The 25,144-nt window shown below is 40.4% G+C and overlaps 1 protein-coding gene across 3 annotated transcripts in view; it reads left to right on the top strand.

Annotated features, from left to right (window-relative positions):
* The first annotated feature begins 5,824 nt into the window (after window positions 1-5,824).
* LOC148020347 (uncharacterized) overlaps window positions 5,825-25,144 on the top strand; it is a 38,100-nt gene continuing 18,780 nt past the window's right edge. Inside the window, exons 1-5 of one of the 3 annotated variants that reach the window (XM_087700656.1) lie at window positions 5,825-6,143; window positions 6,295-6,372; window positions 15,405-15,487; window positions 15,624-15,725; window positions 15,832-16,084. In XM_087700656.1, coding sequence (XP_087556782.1) covers window positions 6,096-6,143; window positions 6,295-6,372; window positions 15,405-15,487; window positions 15,624-15,725; window positions 15,832-16,084 — 564 coding nt within the window. In that variant the 5' untranslated portion in view covers window positions 5,825-6,095. The remainder of the gene's footprint in view (window positions 6,144-6,294; window positions 6,373-15,404; window positions 15,488-15,623; window positions 15,726-15,831; window positions 16,085-25,144) is intronic. The other 2 variants (XM_087700655.1, XM_087700657.1) reach the window with 2 other exon arrangements.

Below are 25,144 nucleotides of genomic sequence, written 5' to 3' on the forward strand. Positions count from 1 at the left end.
CTGAACCTACATAAAAAATAATATAGTAGTAAGACGTATTGCCATTGCATAGCAAAAAACTTTGTAAAGTTCACATATTCAAACCTTCTTTTATAAAATTTAAAGGTCTTTTTGAAATTTTGTAATTAATTTTGAAACTTTTTTAAAATGTGAAGAATATATTTGATATTGTTATTTGAATATTTGCAATCCGTTGTTTAAGATGTTGTAGGTATATAAAAAAACTTCATGCCCTCTCTTTCTTCAACTACTTGTATGCAACCTTAAAGACATGCTCTTTTTTCCTATCTTCCTCAAGGTACAAAGAACATCTCTTACAAAGCATGCAAAATGAACATCATTTTTTAGTCTAGATCTCTTATAAATGGCAATTTTGTTCCTATTGCACCAAAGAGCTCTAATAACGATTGTTGTAATTATATTCTAGACCTTCAAAGATTATTCATCAAGCCTTGCTCACGCCTTCAAATAGTGCTATGTTAAGTTTGACAATAGCATTTGAACCTATGGATTGAGCCCAAACCTTGGTTCACTTCCAAATTGCTTGGGCTTATGAGCAATGCCAAAGAGCATGCATGATAGTTTCCATGCTTTTAAGGTGGTGCAAGCATGCAAGGTAGTTTCCCTACTCCTACGGTAGAGTAAGCATAAAGGAGAAACCCTCATGAACTTCACAACCCAATCTTTAGTGCTTAGTTCTTAGTATAAATATTCCATAGTAGCATGTTAAATTTGTTAGGATGGGTGCTTTTCCACACTCTTCTAACCTTGGACTTCCAAATTCTCCAATGGTCCCTTGGAAAGATAGGCTTCTAGCTTTCATGGAGGGTGATGAAATTGTCGTTCTTCTTTTTTTCAATGTCTTTCCTATTCTTGGAGATATTGATTGGCATCTCATTGACTATATCACTATCTCCAATGTTTTGATACACATATGCAAAAGAAGAGAGCCATATGTGATGACCTAGGGATGCATCACTACCTCTTCCAACATCACAGAGAGTATAGAGTCTTGATCATCGCCTTCCAATATTTGAATAGGAAGTTGGTAGTCATTGAAACATTAAACTTGAAATCCAAGTTGGCTATAAGAGCATCCTCCCACCCTAGATTGGCCCACTTGCCTTTAGTAGGGAGGCCCCTTTGTTCCAATGGGGCGATAATATGGGCCCAATCTATGTCCATATCAAATCTAAGGATCAACTTGAAGACTAGCCTAGCTGCTTTGTTACTACTGATAGCTTGAGCATTGATTCCCCTATTAGCTTTTAAGTCACTCCTTAGGGACTAGACAATTGCATGCCACCTTAAGAAGTTAGTGTGTTTGCAAATGAACTCCCCAACTTTCTTCTTCGTTGAATTCTAGTAAGACTTCATCAAAGAACTAGCCATGGCCACAAAGGCAGTTGCTAGATTGATGTTTGAATTAAGAATAATTATCCTCCCACTATCGCTTATTGGAAGAGAGTGATAGGCTACTATCTTGGCATCCACCTTGTTCTACAACTATTCGAAATTTTGTATTTTCATGATTGCCACCCAAATTGAATAGCCAAGGTAGTGAAACACTCGTCTTACATTAATGATCTTGAATCAATAGTTATTCATACATTCCTCTATTTGTAGGAAGGAGAGAGGTAGTATTTTAGTTTTCCTTACACTTATCTTTGATCTTGAAACACAACACAAGAGGTTATTGTTAGCAATCATGTTCGTCATGCACTATCATCTTTTGCATGTGAGCCTCAATCGGATAAGGACAATAGGATCTCTCTCACACTTAGTCTATCATGTGTTTTGACAGAAGAGGTAGCTCTTTCTAGAGCATGCATTTCTTTTTCAGTTCAACTGAGGAGTGTTCACACTAGCTAGTTATTTTCCAGCTCATTGCATTTCTTTTTCCAAGGGTCTAGAGTAAATATCCAAAGACTTCCTTGAGCTTTGACAGATTTAAAGAAGACTACATGTCGACATTGTGGGAAGGGCATTCATCTTGAGAAGTGTTGGAAAAAATACCCTCACGTTCATTCAAGGGCGAAAAATGCTACTAAATCATTTGAGCCCTCCTCTACTTCTTCACGGGCTATTACCCATGAGTTCATGTTTCTTCATGTTCATGAGATAGAGGAGTCTTCTTCAATGGATGCCTTACCTTAAGAGAGGCCTTGGTTTATTGACAATGGTAATTCAAGTCATTTGACTCCTTGTGGAGATTTGTTGTAGGATCTCCATCCATTTGAGGGTAAAGTCATTATTGATTACATCTCATTGGTGTCTATTAGTGGTGTTGGCATTTTACCATTATTGCATGATCATTCATCAAGCTCTATTTTGAAAATCCATATGTTCCAGACTTGGGCTTCCCACTCCTCTCAATTTATGGCCTTGCTAGACTTGGTAGTTGGGTCTTCTTCACCAAGTAGGTCGTCTTTATTGAGGATTCTTCTTCAAGAGCTATTGTGGTGATAGGTTGGCAGGATAGAGGGATTTATAGGCTCAACTCTTCTTCATTGTATAGGGTTCTTTGAGGTAGTTCATAGTCGCATATGTTCTCGATTGTGCACCATCTATCCGAGAAGTTCCATCTCATCCCCCACCATCTCCTTTGGTGGTTTTGTTGTACCTCCCATCCTTTATGGATTCCTTCGCCCTTTGTGTTTCAAAGCGGGATTCCAAGGATCCTAAGGAGCTTCTTTATCGATGGACTATATCAACAAACTACATTAACTTTGGCAATTATTTTGCCACTCTTACATCCATTTCATCTTCTTTGGCCTTCCGCCACATCCAAGATCTAGGAGAGGGTGCTAATAGTCATGTTTTTCATGCATTATTATCTCCTATTGGTAAGTGTCAATTTGAGTTAGATGGGGATATTAGGAGCTAAAACACTTAACTATTAGTACATTCTGATGAAGGAGATAGCTCTTTCTATAGTATGCATTTCTTTTTTAGTTAGAATTAGGAGTGTTCACATTGACTAGTTATTTTCTAGCTCAATGCATTTTTAAAAAGTGAAAGTGGAGTGCATTCACAATGACCAAAATGGGGTAACCAACATTCATGATGGCCACAATATTTTTCTTGATTATATTATTCATGTTGCGCAATCAACTAGCATTTATGGCTGCTCTAGGTGGCAATCGGCTAGTTTTTGGCACTTTTAACTATTTATAGTAGTGCCTCTCATTTGGTTGGTCATTTTTCTTTGCATGTTTTAGCAAGGTATGATGTATAGTGACTCTTTTCCATCTTCTGGTGCTGCCTTTTGTCATCAGCCTGATTCGGTGTCCTTTCACTAATGCCTTGGGCTACATGCATGGAATAATATGTCCTCATTATATTGAGTTTTCTTTTAAAGTTCAATGCATATTTTCTTCTTTCATTGCACATTTTCTCTTCCCTTCTCTCTTTGTGTTTGTGTTTTCGCTTCTATTCTACACTCTCATAGGTATATACATCTCATAAAGTAGCAAATTTTACTTGTTAGCTTCCACAAGGTTGGAGTTATCATCAACAAAAAGTTGAGGATAGAATTGTAAGCTATTAGGAAGAGATAGATCCTTCAAAGCACTAGATTGAATCATGTGGGCAATCATTATAAGTAATGGGCATTATGGAATCATATTTATTGAAATTTGTTAATGTGGATTTTGTTTATTCACCACATGATCTATGGATTATCATACACGTGCACATCCATGATACTGGCTGCTTTATGCTTGGTAGATAAATGGAAGTATACTAATGTGTTTTGTGTTGTGGTGAGTAGATAATTAGATGGAGTTAAGGAGAATTTATTATTTTGGTGTGCATATTTTAATGGTGAAATTTATGTGCTTCATAGCATAGAAAAATATTATCGAAAATATTATATTTTGTATAGGTCTATTAGTGTAAGGACTTTACGTGCACACATGCGCAATAGATTTATTTTGATGTATTTTCTAAAGAAGACAAAAATTTATTTTTGTAAAGTTATTAGAATAGAGTGTGTTTTGATTTATTTGCACAAAAGCAAGTCATGCAAGGTGAGGAAAGCAAGAATAAAAAGAATGCTTTCGATGTATTTTGAGCACAAAAGCAACTGGAGTATAAGTGCTAAGAGTACAAGTGGGAGGGTAGGGGTAGGGTGTGCAATACGCTAAATGATTTGCTTGAAAATGCCCACTATGCATGGATACTATAGGCACATAATGGATATCCAAAAGTTAGCCAAGGAAGAAATCTAGAGGGCATGAGGGGAATATCCAACACGACCACACTAGGATAATTTCAATATTATACATATATGCATGGGGGAGGTGATCACCCATGCACAGGGGGACATTGTACCCAATCTTGTGTTGCATATGCTTTCTCAATTTCTCTTCTCTCTTACATGTATTTTCTTTCTTGTTCAATTTGTGTCTCTTTCAATTTTGGTTAATAATTCGTTGTTGTATGGTTAAGGGGCTCAACAATGGGTCAATGATGATGGCAAAGAGTAGGAGTGCAATGGGATATCCCTTTATAACTAACCTCTTGAGTTGAAACTCTTGAGATGGGATTCCATTAATATTTACTGTAGCAGATGCATTTGAAAAGCAACATTTACCAATATGAAATCCCACTTGATGCAGTCGTATATGCCTTGTGCATATCTTATTGATCAAGACAAATTGGCCCTACCTTTCAATAGATAGGACCAATGAATGTCATTGAGGCCTATAGATTTTCTCGCCTTCACTTTTCTAACCATAAATTCCACTTTATCAATAGGGAAAATACTTGCAATCATACTTGCTATCTCTAATGTGACCTTCCCAATGCAAGGGATAAGTAGCTGCTCCAAGTATCCTTTATAATCCTCTCTATTAGGCATTTGTTGCCCAACAATGGCCGATTGACAAGCAGTGAATGCTCTCAAAATGGAGAAATCATCGTGATGTAGGGTCCCATCAGCATCTTGGATCTCTTTTTTTAAAACCTACAAGGTCTGAAAAGGACTAGCATGATTAGATTCCCCCTGAATCTCAAACTTAGCCTTCAAATGTACTTTAATATTGTAAATTCTATGCCTTTCTTTAGCTTTAAAGTAATCTTCAATATTTTATAGGAGGCAAACAAGAATGACGTTCATTATGGTGCAAAGCATTAGTAGCAAGTAAAGAAGCACGACAATAATTGGCAAGATCCTTTCCCTCTCCCACTCTCTATGCTTGTTTGGGCATATTCTTAGTGCTAGCTTTGCCTATTTTCATGAACTTAGACTCTTGGCTCTTCGATGCAAACTTGTCATTCTTTTGAGGAGCCTTATGTTTATCAACATCCCACTTCTAGGGGGAGGCTCTATCCACTTCTTTGCATTGCTTGAGTTGGCGGATGTTTATGGGTTCTTCGCCTTCAATGACTTTTGAGGACAATCCTTAACAAAGTACCATTATTCATGATAGAAATAATACACACTATGACTTGATAGTGATTTCGACCCCATGGGGGTGATACACTTGCTGTATTAGCACATGTGCACATCCTCTCTCCACTCCTCTTTTCTCTTCTCCTCTCTCTCTCAAAAGTGTCAATGATGGCATTCTCTTTTGGTTGTAATGTTGTTGATTTTGAAACTTTGCAATTCATTTTACCTTAAACCTTAGGCCGGTTATATACCAAATAGTGTGTGCCTACTTTGCAAGTGGTGTTAACCAATCAAAGTACTTTTTTGGGGGCTCAGTGTTCGCAATTCTTTATACACCAGAGAGGATACAACCTGTTGTTTAGTTGCTAAAGATATGAACTTCCGTCCATTGTTGGATGGAGAGTCTCTGTGTCTAATTTGTAAAGTGATGGACAAGGGTGCACTTCTTGTATTTGCAACCAATGAAAAAATAACAAACATATTATTTTTACTTTTTTGCAAAGTGTGTAGGTTTTTGGTATGTAAAAATTTTGTTCCCATGTTCGCGCCCAGTTTCCAACGTTGCATGCCGACGGTCTGGGGCACAGGAATAAAGCGTATGCCAAGCTGAAGTGTGAGTGGCAACGAATCAGATGGGATGGTGAGGATAATATAAAGAGGGATCATATGTATTTCATGCTCGACAGAAGGTTTCTGTATGGCTATGGATGATGCCTGCAACTCCCATCGAGTTATCGCCTATTTCGTGAGCCCCTTCTCTCTTTTTGTCTCTTTTGAAGCTCTTGCGGTTCAATGTAACGAGGAATCGCATGCATACCATCAATACATTAAAAAACAGAGATTGAACTTTTATCATGAAGAAAAACCAAAACTGGAAACCTTTTGTTCCATTGCAGGATGTTGATTGCTTCTATGCCCAGGACGAAGTTCTGAGACGGTCCCATCTGCGGGATAGACCCGTTGGTGTCACCCAAGTAAGGGGCTTCATGTGTTTTCTAATATTATGCCGATTCATTGCGGTCTGTATTCTTGATACATTGTCGCCTGTTTTCGAATCTGTTTTTCTGATATAAGTAGGGGGCCTTGACAAACAGTGGATTTGTATCTGTATCTTCATTCTGCATAAGTGTGAGCTGTATTTATATCTTGGTACCTCACACACCTTTATATTGCATACTCATGAGCTGTTCTTTATACCCCGAGATAAGACCTACACACCTGAATGCTCAAGGGGGGGGGGGGGGGGGGGCTCCCTTCCAAATATTGGGTGGGTCCCCTCCAAATATTTGCCAAGAGAGTAGGCAAGAGCCATGCTGGCACTTTCTTTATTCCTATGCATAGATAGGATAGCTCACAAGTCAAAGGAACAATGGAACTTGATTGCATTGAGACCCTCCTTTTCGGCACTCCTTCTCGGCAATCCTACGAAGGAGGAGCACCAATTGGGTGTTCAAGTTGCAAGAGCTTGGACTTCCCCCACAACACCATGTGGACATAGGTGTCTAATCAAGTGATGCTCCGAGCGAGACTTGAAGCCACAACCTCACAATTATGAGACTTGAAGCCACAACCTCACAATTATGAGCCCAAGTGCTACCTGCTAGGCTACTATATTTAGGACAATTATAACTATATTTGTATTTTTTGAAGGAGATAGAGTTCAAGGGGGATCCAAAATAAGGAAAGCCATAAGTTTGATAGAATGAGAAAATAGACACACATAGAATTGTTTGGTACTTGCCTCTTAAATAGGCATATGAGTGGATCAAGTATATTGTACTTAGTCTAGTTTAATGTGTTGACTCACACCTTTATCCGTCCAACTTATCATTCTCATCCCTTTGCATACAAGCTCTGATTTATATTACATTTGCATACAAGGAAGGCATCACACATATGGATGCATATAAATATTTTAACACCCCCCTTGGTGCCTTCTTAACTACTCCAAGGTGGTCAAGTGATTTTGTTTTCCTTGTGTTTCAAGGGGGATTAAAAATAAGGAAAGCCATAAGTTTGATAGAATGAGAAAATAGATACACATAGAATTGCTTGATAGTTGCCTCTTAAATAGACATTATGAATACATCAAGTACATTGTATTGTCAGAAGTGGAGCAGCAATGGAAGCGTAAATATATGTTGTAATAAACTACTGAAACACAAGATAAACAAGAAAGGGAAAGAAAGAACATAGAAGAACACAATACAAATGAGAACATGGATGTATGCTTGGGAAATTGAATCCATATATCCAACATGAGATAGTCGCATATAACAGTGAGTCATTGGCTGCGTGGGTACCAGCACTGGCTCCTCTCTCTACGAAGTCTCCACGTGTGATGGCAGATAAGTCATTGAGTAAGGCGGAGGAGCCTGAGTATATAGGATAAAAATATGTCCTCAATATGATTAGGTCGGCCAGCAATAAATGCTAAATATGACCAAAATGAAGACCATGAAAAATGCCTAAAATATCCTAAATAATGTGCCCAACATCTGCATGCACAGACTCTCACATGAGCTGACATATCTGCTAACACCCTCTCTCAGATCATGGGTGATCTGATACAATATAATGGTACAATGATAAGGAATCATAAACCATATAATATAGAACCATCAAGTAGAACCATGGATACCCAGGCAGTGGGTGATCAAGCCACTACCAAGGTGTCTCAGAGAGAACTTGATGTTGATGTTGATTGTACTAGCTCCTGAAAGTAGAGAAGATTATAGCATATCTCTGTGTCTATCCGAATGTCTCTCAGTAGCATACATGACCATCCTGTCAAAAATGCCTTTGGAACATATGTGACCATGGATTGGCCAGACTGCCAAAGTGCCCCCTCATGTGAGCTCATGACTAGGAACCAAACTCGCTCTCTGTCAAAGAAACAACCCATTGTGAACGTGGATGTTAATCCTAGCTCCAGGATAGGAACCTACCAGACTTCAATCAATGCGTCAGGGAAATCCCTCTCTGGATCTTGTGCATCTATATAGATGTATAGATGAGGTGCGGTTGCCCCATCTCAGTACTCTCTTACACTCCCTCTCTGGCACTGGAGAGTTGTAAGGGATGCCATCACCACCACCACTAGAAAGCAGTTGAGGAAGGAGCCTTTTGATCCTTTCCGCACCTTGGACTTCTCCTTGGTTGGAGGATTGGAGTTTGAGTTTGAGGCAGATGATGACCCGTCGGAGGAGTCCACATCCTACTTTGTCTTCTTCTTCTTCTTCTTCATCTTCCTAGAAGCCACTAACTCTTTGCAGTCCTTCCATAAATGACATTTCTTCTCACAATGGTAACATTGGGTCTTCGATTTCTTCTTCTTTGAACCCCTCTCTGAAGTTGCAAAAGCCTCACTAGAACCTGATGGAAGCCTCCCTTGTAACCGCAATGATGCCTCATGCTCAAGCAGCATCGAGGTCATATGTGTAAAACTGAAAGGAGTCGATGATGTTTGCACCCTCAAAGCATTCGCCACTCCATTGAACAACTGAGGGAGTTTGGAGAGTACAAGCCCAATAAGATCAGCCTCTGGAAGGGCAGACTGCATTTGCTAAAGTTGGTCTTGGATTTGGGTCATACGAAGGAGAAAAGAATTTATAATATCGTTGGCCTCGAATAGAGTTTGTTGGAGCTGTTCATAAAGAGTAATTGCCCTCATGGTGGAAGGTGCCGCATACATTAGCTGCAACTTTGTTCATACTTCGGAAGATGTCTTGCAGGGGGTAATCGCTGGTAGGACTTCTTTGGAAATACACTGAAGCAAGGCTGAGTAAGCATGTGCATCATCCGAATCCCATGTAAGCATCGCTTCCTCATGGTTTTCTTCATCAAAATCAATGGGAACAGGAGAAGGCAGTTGAGGACGTTCAATAGCTCCGTAAACCACGTACCATAATCGCTTTTGTATAAACCAAGCCTTCATCATAACACTCCATGTAACATAGTCAGGTCCATGTAACTTATCATTAGTGGATGTGCACGGAGGAGCCATCGATTGAGGATTTAGAAGAATAGTAGAGAAAATAAGGTATTTGGAGAGTGAACGCAGCCAAACCACAAGCATAGATTGCAGAAAATGAGAGTTCACATGCAATATTCACCAAAATTTGACCAAAACAAGAAGAAAACTGCTGCGAAAAGTCTAAAAATAAGACATAAATTGCCTAAAACAGCAAAAACGGCCTCATAATGCAGTTGCCCAGTTAGGAGGTGATGTAGAAACACCAAAATGCAGGCTGGAAATGACACCCAAGTAGGAGAGGGACTGATGCAGGCTTTATGGATGCGGACGTCAGCAAAAACGTAGGAAAAACAGGTTGCTTGGTTGGAGCGGTAGCTGCGTGATCAGCGATGGTCAAAACAGTCTTGAAATCAGCAAAGAAAGTACAGCAAAAGCATAGAACCTGAAATTTGATACCATGTCAGAAGTGGAGCAACAATCGAAGCATAAATATATGCTGTAATAAATTGCTGAAATACAAGACAAAAGAGAAAGGGAAAGAAAGAACACTAAAGTACACAATACAGATGAGAACTCAGATGCATGCTCGGGAAATCGAATCCATATATCCAACACATACAACAGTGAGTCGCTGGCTTCTCTCCACAGAGTCTCCACGTGTGGTGGTAGATAAGCCATTGAGTGAGGAGGAGGAGCTTGAATATATAGGACAAAAATATGTCCTCAATATGATCAGGTTGGCCAGCAATAAATGCTAAATATGACTACAATGCGCAGGTACAGGACCAGCTTCGGCACATGCAATCTGCTCTTCCCGAGGCGCATCTCGTCGGGACGGTCCTCTACAAGCTCCCCCCGGAGTTTGATGGAGTGGCCAATGCTTTGCGGGCGCAGACGTCATCGACTCCTGTCAGTTTTACACATATGACCTCGATGCTTCTTGAGCATGAGACATCCTTGAGATTACAGGGGCGGCTTCCGGCACATTATGGAGGCGAGGCTTATGTAGCTTCAGAGAGGGGTGACGGGAAGAAGAAGTCGAAGGCCCAGTGTTACCACTGTGGCAAGAAGGGACATTTGCGGAAGGACTGCAAGACGTTAGCAGCTTCCAGGAAGAAGGAGCAGAAGACGAAGCGGGATGTTGACTCTACCGATGAGTCCTCTCCTTCATCAGACTCCGACTTAGATCCTCCGACCAAGGTGAAGTCCAAGGCGTGGAAGGGATCCTCTTCTTCGGATCGCGGGAAGGGCTTGGTGGCCCCTTCCTCGGCTGCTTTCTAGTGGTGGTGATGAGGTCATCCCTCACGACTCTCTTGTGCCAGAGAGGGAGTGTGAGCGGGTGTTCAGATGGGGCAGCCGTGCCTCATCTATACTTTTATACAGGTGCACAGGTTCCAGAGAGGGACGTCCCTGACGCATAGACTTCAGTCTGGCGGAATCAAATCTTGGAGCTGGGATTGACATCCAGGTTCATGATGAGCTGGTTATCTGACAGAGAGCGGGAGGCTTTCGTCTGGAGCTCACATGAGGGGACACTTTGGCGGTCTGGCCAAAGGCGGGGAATCCATGGTCACCTATGTTCAGGGGCATTTTTGACAGGATGGTCTTGTATGCTCCTGCGAGACATTGGTGATGGACACAGAGACATGCTATGATCTTCTCTATTTTCAGGTGTTTGGTACGATCGACATCGACATCAGGTTCTCTCCGAGGCACCTTGGTGGTGGCTTGATCACCCACTGCTTGGGTATCCATGGTTCTACTTGGTGGTTCTATGTTGTCTAGTTTTTGATCCCTTTTCATTGTACTATTGTATTGTATCAGATCACTCATGATCTGAGAGAGGGTGTTAGCAGAGTATTTGTCAGCTCATGTGTGAGTCTGAGCTTGATCTGGGCTGGGCATTTTTATTAGGTATTTTAGGTATTTTTCTGGTGTGGCATTTTATGCCAGTGGAGCATTTTTATGCACCAGCTGGCTAGCATTAAATGCTGTCCGACCAGCATTATTGCTCCCCACTTTTTCAGCCTATTTATACTTAGTGCTCCTCCTCAGTCAGTATCATCATCATCATCTTCACCATCTGCAGACTCTGTGGAGAGAGGAGCCAGTGCCAGTGCCAGTGCCCACGCAGCCAGTGACTCACTGTTGTATGTGACTGTCTCGTGTTCAGATATATGGATTCCATTTCCCGTGCATACATCTGAGTTCTCATTTGTATCGTGTTCTTTTCTTTTCTCTTTTTGTCTTGTGTTTCAGCAGTTTATTTCAGCACATGTTTATGCTTCCACCGCTGCTCCACTTCTGACAATTTGACCATCTTCTAGAATCTGTCTGATGAAGTGATATCGCACATCTATATGCTTTGTGCGTGAATGATACATGGCATTCTTAGCCAGATACACTGCACTCTGGCTATCACATCCCAAAACTGCAGTACCCATAGACATGTCGAGATCATCCGCAAGTCTGCTCAACCATATAGCTTCCTTAGAAGCTTCAATAGCTGATATGTATTCAGCTTCAGTGGTACTCAGTGCAACAATGTTTTGCAACCTGGAACACCAAGAAACAGCCCCACCAGCAACTATAAAGACATACCCGCTGGTGGACCTACGAGTGTCCAAGTCACCTACCATGTCTGCATCACAATAACCCTGCAAACTAAGTGCACCCTGCCCATAGCAAATGCTTTTTCTTTGTGTACCCTTAAGGTATCAGAGAATACACTTGACAGCCTCCCAATGTGCTTTGCCAGGATTTGACATAAACCTGCTAACAACTCCCATTGCATGAGCAATGTCTAGACGAGTAGCAACCATAGCATACATAAGAGAGCCACAAGCTGATGCATAAGGAACTCCCTTCATAGCATTTGCTTCCACTTCATCTTTCGGGCTATTGGCTTTGCTAAGCTTGAGATAAGGAGGTAAGGGTACCCCAAAAAGCTTAGCTTCAGCCATGTTAAATCTGTCCAGTACCTTTCCAATGTACTTTTCTTGAGATAAAAACAGCAATTTCTGCATTCTATCTCTACGAATCCTCATGCCCAAAATATGCTTTGCATTCCCCAAATCTTTCATGGAGAAAGCTGATTTCAGCTGATTTTTGAAAGCATCCAAGCTAGTCCTTCTTTTCCCAGCTAGTAACATATCATCCACATACAAAACAAGTATTATGGGGCTGCCATCTGTATCCTTTTTCATGTACAAGCAATGATATGCATGGCTGCGTGTAAACTCATGAGATAGCATAAAAGTATCAAACTTTTTGTACCATTGCCGTGGTGCTTGCTTCAGCCCATACAGCTGCGTTTTAGCTTACACACCATCTGTTCTTTTCCAGGAACTACAAAGCCCTCAGGCTGTTTCATGTAGATTTCCTCATCAATGTCACCATGCAAGAAAGCTGTTTTTACATCCATTTGATATAGCTCTAAATCCAAAACAGCAGCAAGAGCAAAAAGCACACGTAAAGTGGTCATCTTCACAATAGGTGAGAAGACCTCTTGGAAGTCAATTCCTTCCTTTTGTGCATAACCTTTGGCAACTAGCCTTGCCTTGTACTTGGGTTTCCCATCAATTGTCTTGACTTTGTACACCCATTTGTTTGGAAGTGGCTTCCTTCCCTTTGGTAATGACACAAGATCCCAAGTATCATTTGCATATAGAGATTTAATCTCTTCCTGCATAGCTAGCTCCCATTTACTGCTGAACTCACATGACTTGGCCTCTTTGTATGTAAGAGGCTCACCCTCATCTGTAAGCATTACATAATGAAAGGAGGGGTCAAACCTATGTGGTTGCCTTCTTACGCGTGTAGACGTGCGTACCCAATGATCAACATTGTCAGGAATTGGGTCTACATCAGGAGGTATATTATTTTCAGCATTCATTTGCTGCTGTAAACCATTTTCAGCATGCTTTTCATGCGGTACAACACCTTCATTTTCATTTCCAGCACCTGCATTTTCATAATCAGCAAGCCTATCTTGCTGTCCATGACCTCCTTGTGCTTCTATTTGCTGTCCATCATCATCTGGCTCAAAAGTAACCGGCTGATCATCAGTTTCAGCCTGTGGTACAGCACCTTGAGGCTCATTTTCTGAAGTTATGGGTGGCTGTAAACTCTGAAATTTCACCTTTTTCAGATCTTCATTAGAGGCTAAAGAGCATTTTAGCAAATTTGCCTCATTAAATACAACATTATGGCTGCGAATAATTTTCTTGGACTAAGGTAACCACACTCTGTAGCCAAATTCACCCTCATCACCATAGCCCATGAAAATGCCTTTGGTGGCTTTTGGGCAGCTCTATGCGTTCATGCAGGCACCAAACGGTAGTAGGGGGTGAGAGAATGAGGAGGGCTGGTTGATCACGAAGGATCAATGATGGATAGTGAGAGTGGGAGGGTAGGCCACCTATACATAGGCAAACTAGGACTACAATTGGTAATAAAGCGGCCAGGCCCAAAATGTGGGCCCCCAAGACAGCCAAAAGCACCCAAAAAGAAATGCACTAATGTGCCTCCCCATCTAAAGTGCCTAAAGCACATAAAATGATAGACAAAGACAATGTCAAAGCTTCTAATGACCTCGTTTGCCTCAAACTAAGGCTCACAGGCAAGAGATGACCACATAAGACACACGTGATTGCTAAGAGGAGATGCGAGAGTGTGCCATCTAATGGAGACAGATCTGGAGTCTATTGAATCTGGTGCAGAGTGGGAGGCATCAAAAATGCAACATCTGGGGGTGTAGTTGGAGTAGGATGGTCCACAAGGAGCAAGGTGATAGTGGTGGGACATTAGCTTAACCAAAACACAGCTGTCCTCCAAGTGGATATCAGTAGGGTGGCAACTGGAGAGGGCAGATCAGGTGCTGAAGCCAGAAACTGGGGACAGCTGGTTGGGAACAAATGCAGTTCATTGGAGATGGACAGGTAGCTGAAGGATGTCCATTGCAGCAGCAAGAAAAAAGTGTGCCACAGCAAGTGATGGAGCTGGCAGTCACGTGATGAAGACTAGGTGCAAAGGATGCAACTGGGGTGGAAGAGATGACAAGGGATGCAAGTGACCCAGCACACACTCTTTGTAGAGATGGAACCAACCCAAGATGGGGGAGTTTGACTATGGGACATTGCAACTGAGCGGATTTGAGTTTTGGGGCTGTTTGATGAGACAGTGAAGGTTTAATGTGTAATGCATTTTTAAAAATCTTAACACCTATTGCTTTCTTTAGAAATTTAAGGTTGGGGCTCATCCTTGACATACATGATCTTTGGGAGTTCATCACCAAGCCTATTTTAGGTGCACTAGCATTTGGAATAATAAGTGTCTGTGGACAATGCATCACTTTGGGCCCTTGAATCCATGTCATTTTAATTTGTATAGTAGTGACAAATATTATGCTCTTATTTGTTGAGCAGCTTTGCCTAGATCATTATATTTGGGCCATTCTTTGTGTCACTTTGGAGGTTCGACTACATACTCTTTCCACGATACCATGAATGATTGATAAGTCACAGAGTTGGATTTTCCTGCTCTTGGAAAGACAGCAGGTTGAGGATATGGCAGTATGCTTGCTGACATGTTTACTTTCCATTGCGTGTGATGTGTGCTCTTTGAATGCAACGGATGACAATGGGTAAGAGCAAGGAGAATAGAGACGACAGGTGCAAGAATTTGTGAAAATGGAGCATTGTTGCTATGAGAGTTGTTATACCCACAAGTATCAATGGGTGGAGCTACTATTTTTGGTATTTAGTATTCTCTTGAAAAATACAAAAATCTGTTACATTTCAAAATCAGAAAATTATGCTAGATTTCTAGATTTTTGCAATGTGCTGGTGGTTGACTTGATAATTCATTAGAAATTTTGGACTATATGTACTGCTGTGATTTAAAGGCCACTCTTTATCATGAAAAAGAACACTTAAGTATGAAAAATGAGGAGATTGAAGTGCTTAAAAATTTGGTGGGCTTGATCTTGACTTATACTAATTAAGGATAATTGGAAATTTTCCAAAGCAGAAGTTTTTGGTTGTTACATGCAACTATGTCGCTCGCAAATGTGGTGTACCAAAAATGGCACCTATTCAAGAGGCTAAGCAGCGGTGAGGCAGGCATTATGGGTGTATAATCTACTAGCTAAGAATCCTCTGAAGGAAATCATAATCTGTCCTTCTTTCTCTATTTTCAAAATCTCTCACATGGATTTCTGCATCGATGTGTTATCTTTGCACCTTGCAGATGCCCAGATATAGTGCTCATCAATGGAGAGGATCTAACACCATATAGAGCTTCAAGCAAGAAAATAATGACTGTTTTGAGCCGCTTTGGAACTTTAGAAAGGTTCAGTTTTTAAGAAAGATGGGATAGAGTTTGGATATTCTTTTTGTTTAAAAGTGTTCTTCATTTAAGTAAAGCATACTCTTTACATGTATCTATGTACTTGCAGGAGAGGCCTGGATGAAGCTGCACTAGATATAACCATGGAGGTGCTCAAGCGCTCTCTGTTGATGCCAAATTTAGATAGCTTTATGGGTCATGTCATTGGCATAAATGAGGAGGAAGATAAATTGAATTGTAAGGATGTTGTTAGAAGCAGGAGTGACTATCTACTCTTGGTTGGGAGCCATTTAGCTGCAGAGATTCGTGCTGCTGTGGAAAAGGAAACAGGGTTCATGTGCTCCTCAGGATTAGCCAGTAATGTATTTATCTCATCTCCACTTCACCTATAGCTTTCTCTAATGTCTCTTTGATTATGGCCTGTTAGAGTTCAGTCTTGTTTGATCAGTGAAATTCAATGCAATCATGCTTTCTTTTAACCTGATACCACTTGAGATTGTTGTGATGTGATCTTGTCATTTGATTGCATTAGCGTACGCATTTACAACTGCGGAGTTTTTAATTGGGGCAATGGCTAAAACGAACAGTTGAAAATACCTGTTGGAAGAAGTAGGGCAAGTTTTAAAGATTAAATCAAGAGTGCTCAGAGTTTTCACTTTGATCAACAATATTTGAGATGCCACTAATGCAATTGATATTACACAGGCGAATGTATCTCATTCTAGTGGAACTTCTTCTAAGTCATTGAAGGAAGATGATACAAATGCAATGCTTCTAGTGCAATTGATAAATGCAGTGAATGCATTGGCATAGATTGCTCAACACCCAAAAAATTATGATGTAATGCTTGGATCTTAAAAGTCAAAGCACAAGAAGAGGCATTTGCATTCTAGACATGCAAAGGAGAGCACATGGGCAGCAACCTCAATTTATGCCATTTAATGGGCAACATCCCAATCCGCATGGAGCTCTAGTCCAATAGTTTATACATGGGCATGGTGCTAGTATGCATGCACAAGGGAATAATTTTCAGCATGCATTTGGACAGCCAACTATGTAGCAACCTTTTGCACATCGAGGTTATTTTGGAGGTGGTTGTAATGTTCTAGGCCATGGATGATGATATATTGGATTGTCTTAGTATGCAAGGAGCTTATGTTAGAATGATGGGATGTACTCATATGAACATGTACTTAGAGAATATCTAAGAAGACTACACATGCTCAACAGAAGGTATTACTAGTTGTCATTATCTTCAATAAGCAATTGATAGTTAGAAGAATCCATATTTACTTAGATTTTCAACGGCAAATTCAGTGGCCATTATAGCAGCAGCCACCGGACATCTCGTAGGATCAATCAAATTCTACATTAGCGCCAAGATTCATCTCCAAATTATGCCAGATCAACAGCCCGTGTGATGTTAGAACATCAAGCTCCCATTACTCTTCAGTCAATCTATCTTTATGTGTGTGATCGACATTTGGATACAAGTGTACATGTGTGTGACATTCAATAAGTCGGTGTAGTCAGTGACAACCACAATTAGTTTTGGTTAGTCAAACCTATGTGTGTAAGTCTCTTTCAGTGAGTATGATGGAATAATAATGGAAGAAGAACAATGAGTTGAGGCTCATCTTCCGCTTCACTCTGTCTCTCTCCCTCTCTTCCAACATGGTATCAGAGCTTGAATGTCCGAAGCATGGAGGCTTGGTAGTGGCTATTTGACATCAAGACATCAGATTTGAAGAAAACGTCATCAAAGGAGATTGTGTCTGCAGCTCGTTTTTTTGCAGAAGCTATATCTTGCTACAGAAATGGTTTTTGGAGAAACAACCCGCGATTCCTGACCGATTCCATGTGGTCTACAACTTTGTAGAAGAAATTTTTTTTCAAATTCCTCACAGATTTTGAGATATTCAGCATAAACCTGTGCAGACTGGCTGTTTACTGCAGTAAACAGCAGGTGATTCCAGGATACTGGTGGCTTTCATCCTAACAATGTATATGTCCTTATTATCATGCATTTGATCATGATATTTGAGTGTTAAATGCTCAGTTTTGGAGTTTATTTGCAGGCTGAAAACAATAAACTGGTTGTTGTTCTGAATTTGGAAACAATATACCTACAAGGTTGAAGTATCTGCGATGCTTATTTGCTAGTGACAAATGCTTGGATCATACCACTTGAGTGGTAGATGCTTTTTGAGATATTGTGAGGTGTTGAAAGTCCAAAGTTTGGACTGATTTGTTACTGGTTATATCAGGGTATTGATTGGTTATTGTTTGCAGGAAGGAAATCTATCATCTTCACTTGATATACATGCAATATATTTTGACCGGTTGGACATGTATCAACTCCTACATAGAGTGGCAACTAAATTAGATGTTTTGGGGCTGTTTTGAAGTTTGAATACTTTTGTTTTAACAGAGAAAATACTGTCGGTTATAGTAGTGGGCTGGTTGTATTTGGTACTACTACTTGTATACAATACAAACATTGATACTTGTATGGATATAGTTTGTTTCTGGGATGTTTTGCTACTACCATAGAATGTTTTAAATTGATTTGAGCTTGGTTTATGCTCAGTTGATTGCATTTTTTCATTGTTGGAATACAATTTACAGCAAGCATATTGCCAGGAAAACTGTCTTGAATTGCAAGAAATTGTTCTGAATAGTAGGAAACTGGTCTTGAACTGTAGGAAAAGGAGTCAGATAATTACAGGTTGTATACATCACTGAATACGTAAGCTGCAACTATGGCAAATGCTCAAGGCACTGACAATATTACTCAAATTGTGGGAGAAAAGATGGACAACAAAAATTTTGCTTTATGCAAGTTTCGTATGAAATTTTTTTTGGTGAGCAGAGGTTATTGGGACTTATGTACAGGTGATGAGGCTGAATCTGAAATGCACGAAAGGAATCTGACAAATGATCAGAAAAAGGCTCATAAGCTATGGACTGAGAGAGCATGCAAGGTGTTACATTGTTTTTCCTTAAGTATATTAGATGCTATGGTTATATAGATTACTGGATGCAGTTTTTCAAAGGATGTATGGGACATACTCATGAAAAATTATGGAAATGTAATACATGCAAGAAAGATTAAGCTAAAGCAACAATTCAATAACATGTCTAGGAATGACAAAAGCATTCAGACTTACATTACAGAGATCAAGAACATAGTGGATCAGCTTGCCACCATTGGATCTTCAGTGTCTGAGGATGATATGATTGCAGTGACATTGAATGGACTTGGCAAAGAGTATAAAGCATTTGATACGTCTATTTCTGTGAGAGCTGAATTCCTTGATTGGGATGAGCTAATTGCTTTGTTGCTGCATGAGGAAGTTAAGCTTGGGCTGAATACAGGTTCTAGTACGTCTCAAAGCAGAGACGCTGTTCTTTACTCTAGCCAGCGTGGTAGAGGCGGCAGAGGCCGTGGCTCTTTTCAAGGTCGAGGAGACACTTGAAACACTTATGGATAGCATCAGCAAAATGCCTGGAATGACACAAATACACATGGTCAGCGTGGATCTGACAGCTTTAGAGATGGCAGTCAAATGATCACTCAAATAGAGATAAGGACTGTCACTACTGTGGCAGATATGGACACATTGCAAAGGATTGTTACAAGAAGTAGGAAGATATCGCAAAGGGCAAACAACATGGATACTATGCATCTTCTAGCGGTGCTCATGATGAGCAGGTTGACAGATTGTTTGCCATGTAGCATGTGTCTAAGAATGCATCTAGGCAGAACATAGATGAGAGATGGTACATTGATTTAGGGGCTTCAAATCATATGACACCCCATGGAGAATGGTTTGATGAGATGGTTGTAGGTTCGTATGGACATGTTTGTACTGGGGATGACACCCAACATACTATTCAACATAAAGGAGTTGTACCTTTGTTGATGTCTGATGGCAAGAAAAAGAGCCTGCATGATGTACTACATGTAGCTACAATAACCAAGAATCTTTTGTCAGTTGGACAGATGGCAAAACAGAATCTGCATGTGAGATTTAATAGAGATGGATGCTTTGTTGAAGAATATGGTAATGGCTGCAAATTGATTGCTAGAGGCCGAAGAGATGGCAGAATGTTTACTCTTGATGCGTCAATTCCAGAATTGAAAGCAACCATGTTTGCACATGATGATGGTGTTATACAGGATGTTGAGATATAACATAAGCGGATTAGCCATGTGAATGTACAAAAGCTGAAATCTATGTAGCAGCAGGAGATTGTGCTCGGACTGCCTAAGTTCAAGTATCATGACTTTTGATATGTATGTGATGTATGTCAGTTTGAAAAGCAAGCACGGTTTTCCTTTATGAGACATGTACGGAATAACTCACGACCATTGATGATACGGAATAGAGATGTATTCTTCATTGATGATTTCAGTAGATATACTTTGCTTTACATACTGAAACATAAGGATGATGTATTTGATATATTCAAGGACTTCAAGAAGCATGCTGAAAATGAGTTTTGTAAAATTTCATGTCTTAGATCAGATGGAGGTGGAGAATATGCCTCTAATTACTTTGACAGGTATCTTGCTAAACATGGGATCGGAAGACAGTTAATTTGCAGTTATACACTGCAGCAAAATGGTGCAGCGGAAAGGAAAAATAGGGTACTGATGGAATCGGCAAGAGCTATGCTGAATGAGAATAGTTTGCCAAATGGTTATTGGGCTGAAGCAATAGTGATTGCTGTCTATGTGCTGAATAGAACGCCTACAGCAGGGATTCATGATGTAACTCCATATGAGAGATTGTATGGTCGTAAGCCTGACATTTCACATGTGAAGGTATTTGGTAGCATTGCATATGTACATGTTCTTGATGAAAAGAGGAAGAAATTGGATCCTAAAGTTGTTAAGAGTGTGTTTCTTTGTTATGCATAAGACCGAAAGCTTACAAGTGTTATGTACCGTCTACACATGAGACATTGATTAGCAAAGATGTTTTTGATGAATTGGCATTGTGGTATGGTAATCCTGTTGCAGTGGCTACTGATGGATCAGCTAGCACTAGTAATGTTGAAAATACACCTACAGTGAGTACATTTATGAGTGGTTCTACAGGTGATGGGTTACCTACAGTAAGTCCTTGGTCAGGACGCTTGGGGAGTCGTACTCATACGTCCACTGATACAGATATGTCAGTGAGGGGGAGATTGGATAAGGGAAAAGAAAAGATGCTTGAGGATGTGATAGGTCTACTAGCAGGTTATGAGTCATCTAATAGCGACAGTTTGGATAGTGAGTTGGGCATTCCGTCTATTATGACGCCTGGAGCAAGGCAAAGTCGTTATGTACCGCCTCATGAGAGGCAAGCTCAGAGTGAGCCACAATTACGGAGATGTGAGAGAGTCAGAAAACCAGTTGACAGGTTTATATACACTGGTTATTCAGCCCGCCATTATACATATATGGCTAGTGTGACAGGTTATAAAGAACCTACAAAGTTTGATGATGCAGTTACAGATGATAATTGGTGTGCTGCCATGGATGAGGAGTATGCAGCCTTGGCTGAAAATGAGACATGGGAATTGGTTGAGTTGCCTGAAGGCAAAGTCCCCATTGACTATAAATGGGTGTACAAGGTTAAGTGCAAGTCAGATGGTTCGTTAGAACACTATAAGGCCCAGGCTGGTTGCAAAAGGGTATTCACAGCAGTATGGCCTTGACTATGAGGAGACTTTCAGTCCGGTGGCTAAAATGGCAACAGTTAGAATTGTCATTGCTTTGGCAGCATGCAAAAGCTGGAAATTATGGTAAATGGACTTCAAGAATGCTTTCTTGAACGATGATTTGGTTGAGGAAGTATATATGGAGCAGCTTTAAGGCTATGTTCACCCGGACTTTTCTACACATGTATGTAAGCTGAAAAATGTTTTATATGGACTGAAACAGGCACCTAGAGCATGGAATGCTTAGATCAGCAATTATTTACAGCAACATGGATTTAGATTGGGTGATGTAGATCACAGTCTGTTCACAAAGAAGACAGATCATGAATATGTGTTTCTAGTGGTTTATGTAGATGATCTTATCATCATTGGAGATGATGAAGAGGGCATTACTGAAATTAAATCATGTTTACAGGCTGAATTCAGAGTCAAAGACCTTGGTGAACTAAAGTATTTTCTTGGAATTGAGGTAGTATCTACGTCTTAAGGTATATGGCTACTACAGAAGCAGTATGTTCATGACATGTTATAGAAGTATAGTATGGCTGAATGCAAGCCTATGGAGACGCCTCTTGATCAAAATGTCAAGCTACAGATTGATGTTGGGAATAACATAGAGAATGTGACGATGTATCGACAGATGGTGGGCAGCTTGATATACTTGACTATTACCTGTCCTGACTTATGTTATGCAATGGGGCTGATTAGTCAGTTCATGTAGAAGCCTCGCAAACCACATTTAGATGCAGTCAAGAGGATCATGAGATATATAAAGGGTACTATAGATTATAGGTTGTTTTATGCATATGGAAAATCCCTTGACTTAACAAGGTTTATTGATGTTGATTGGGCTGATTGTGCCTATGACAAGAGGTCAACCAGTGGTTATGCATTTGGATTGGGCAGCAATATGATTAGTTGGCAAAGTAAGAAACAGTCTACTGTTGCATTGTCTAGTACAGAAGTTGAGTACAGAGGAGCTGCCTTTGCGGCTTGCGAAGTAGTTTGGTTGATGAAACTGCTGAAAGACTTGGGAATACAGGTGGAAAGCAGAGTGAGATTGCATTGTGATAACCTCAGCAGTATTATGTTGGCTAGCGATCTTGCCTACCATGCTAAGTCCAAACATATTGAGGTTTACTATCATTTCATCAGAGAAATGGTTCTTACAAGGCAGATTGACTTGATTCATGTGAAGATTGAAGACTAGGTAGTAGATATATTTACCAAGTCTCTTGGTAAAAAAAAGTTCATATACTTCAGACAGCTACTTGGAGTTTATTAGATGGTTTGAGCTTGAGGGGCAGTGTTAGAATATTAAGCTCTCGTTACTCTTCAGTCAATCTATCTTTATGTGTGTGACCAACATTAGCTGGATACAGTTGTACACGTGTGTAACATTCAGTAAGTCGATGTAGTCAGTGACTTAACCATAGTTAGTCTTGGTTAGTCAAACCTATGTGTGTAAGTCTCTTTCAGTGAGTATGATGGAAAAATAATGGAAGAAGAACAACAATGAGTTGAGGCTCATTTTTCGCTCCACTCTTTCTCTCTTCCTCTCTTCCAACACGTGAAAGGCGGCTCCATCCCAGCGAGATCTACGATTGCGCAACACACATAATCATCGGTGTTTTACCTAGCTTGAGCTAGCTGAACATCAACGGAATCATCAGCTGCCATCATCAAAACAGCTATATAAGGCTTTTATAAAGATTTATATTAAGGCTTTCAAACCTTAATACCAACAATCTTATCCTCACACCTCTCGACTATCTATTGAAGTTCTATCAAACCTGACCTTATCCCCAAGGTTTGTTCTTCCTAGACACACATTTCTTTTATTTCTCCTCTACCCCACCACTTTGCATTAACTTTTCTTCTCCTCACACTTAATGCTTATTTACCTCTCCATACATACGTTGTTGTTTCTTGTCAACACACATGCTTGACATATTCTTAATATCTCCTTGCCCTTGCCATATGTTTTCTCTCCTCTTTCGTTAAACTTTGAATGATCTCCCTTATCTAAAGTCTTCCTCTTGTTTCATTGTTACACATTGTCACAAGAAATTTCTATCAGATCATGCAACACATATGTTCCATCCTTGTATCTACATTAAGTCCATTGTTCACTCTCTCCTATGACCTTAACGGACTACATGTAAAATTCTTTGATGGACAATACCAATCCTCTACAAGACAAAGGCCCCTCATATCCATCTCTCTCATAACTCTTTCATTTTGTGCTCTCATGCTCGTAAGTCATCCATTCAAGCATATTCTTGCTCTCTCGGTCGCTTTCAATACTACAGTGTTTGTCACCCGTGTCAGTCTCTCCTCTTGAATCCTAAAATAGAAGGGTCTATCATAATCTCAATCGAAACAACAATTGAAGAAGGAGATACCCTTTGTATCTTTCATCTTGAGGCCCAAGAAGGCATTGTCTATGGCCTCTCTATTGGATTGTGTTCTAAACATTTGGATGGTACTTAGTGGTAAAAAGATGGCAAAACCTCGTCACTCTCTGAGTTGACAACATGGATGCTTCTATTATTCCTATTGGATATTTCTACCAATCTTCAAGTCACTCCCTCATCTCATACATCGCTTTCACTTCCCTTACATCTTTGAGTACTATCCTATTTCCTTACATTTGTCACTCCACATTCTCACTATCTAAACTCCACTTCAATCTCAAGATCATATCTTGGTCCTTATCTTCCACTCTCTCTATGTACTCAATATCCTCATCTTCTTATGGTCACACACTCTCTGTTTGGTGTAAAGTAAAGTCTCTTAATCTCCGTGTGTATATACTTATATGGGTGTGAATACACCCTTATTTGTATGCTAACATATAAATACATTTTATTCTTTGTGTACTGTGATGAACTGGTACACTCATCTTGGGATTATCTCACTCTCACATTCAACACTTCTGTTGCTCCACTCGTGACTTACATTCCATTGCACACTCATTCCAACAAACCGGTATCAGAGCTGTGGCAAAGGTGTGCATGCTTCCCGAGGATAGTGTGGGTCAGTTCTAGCGCACGTGTGAAGGAGGCAGGTCGTCATTTTTGCAGCTAGGCAGGGCAAGCAGCAGTCAGTCGTGTTCAGGCGGGAGGTAGGCGACAATCGTGACTAGGCGAAAACAGGCGGGAGTCAAATCTGACCAACACGATGGCAGGTGGTAGCACCTGACAGAGAGCATGGACCCAGGTGACGGCAAGGGGCAGCACCCAACAGTCAGCGGGACCCAACTGGGAGCACATGACAGCTGGTCAACTGTTAGGCATACATTTTTTGGTGACTTGGTACATCTACCTAAGCCCCAATTCACGCTTGCAAACAGTCTGCAGAATTGTGTCTAAAATTTGGGCTTTTTCCAGATTTGATGCTGTTCATGTATAACAATGACATTGGACCCAAAAATTGCAGAAATTGTGCACATTGGTCTTTAAAATTTTTGGGTTTTTCATGTATTGGTGAAATTTTGCTCAGTTGAGCTGAATTTATTGACATTGGTGCACATTTGGACATGAGAAATTTGGGGCTTTTGTAAATTTTTGCTAAATTTATGTGTTTTATACTCTCGGCAACATTTATTAATGTAATTAGGGTAGATTGGTCAATGAAATTTTGGGGCTTTTGCTGAAATTTGTGAATTTTGGCAAAATTAATGTGTGAAATGCACTTTGGGGACA

This window comes from Lygodium microphyllum, chromosome 19 (genome assembly GCF_053477565.2).
Source record: "Lygodium microphyllum isolate KBCC chromosome 19, Lygodium_microphyllum_v1.1.10, whole genome shotgun sequence".
In the NCBI taxonomy this organism is placed as follows: Eukaryota; Viridiplantae; Streptophyta; class Polypodiopsida; order Schizaeales; family Lygodiaceae; genus Lygodium; species Lygodium microphyllum.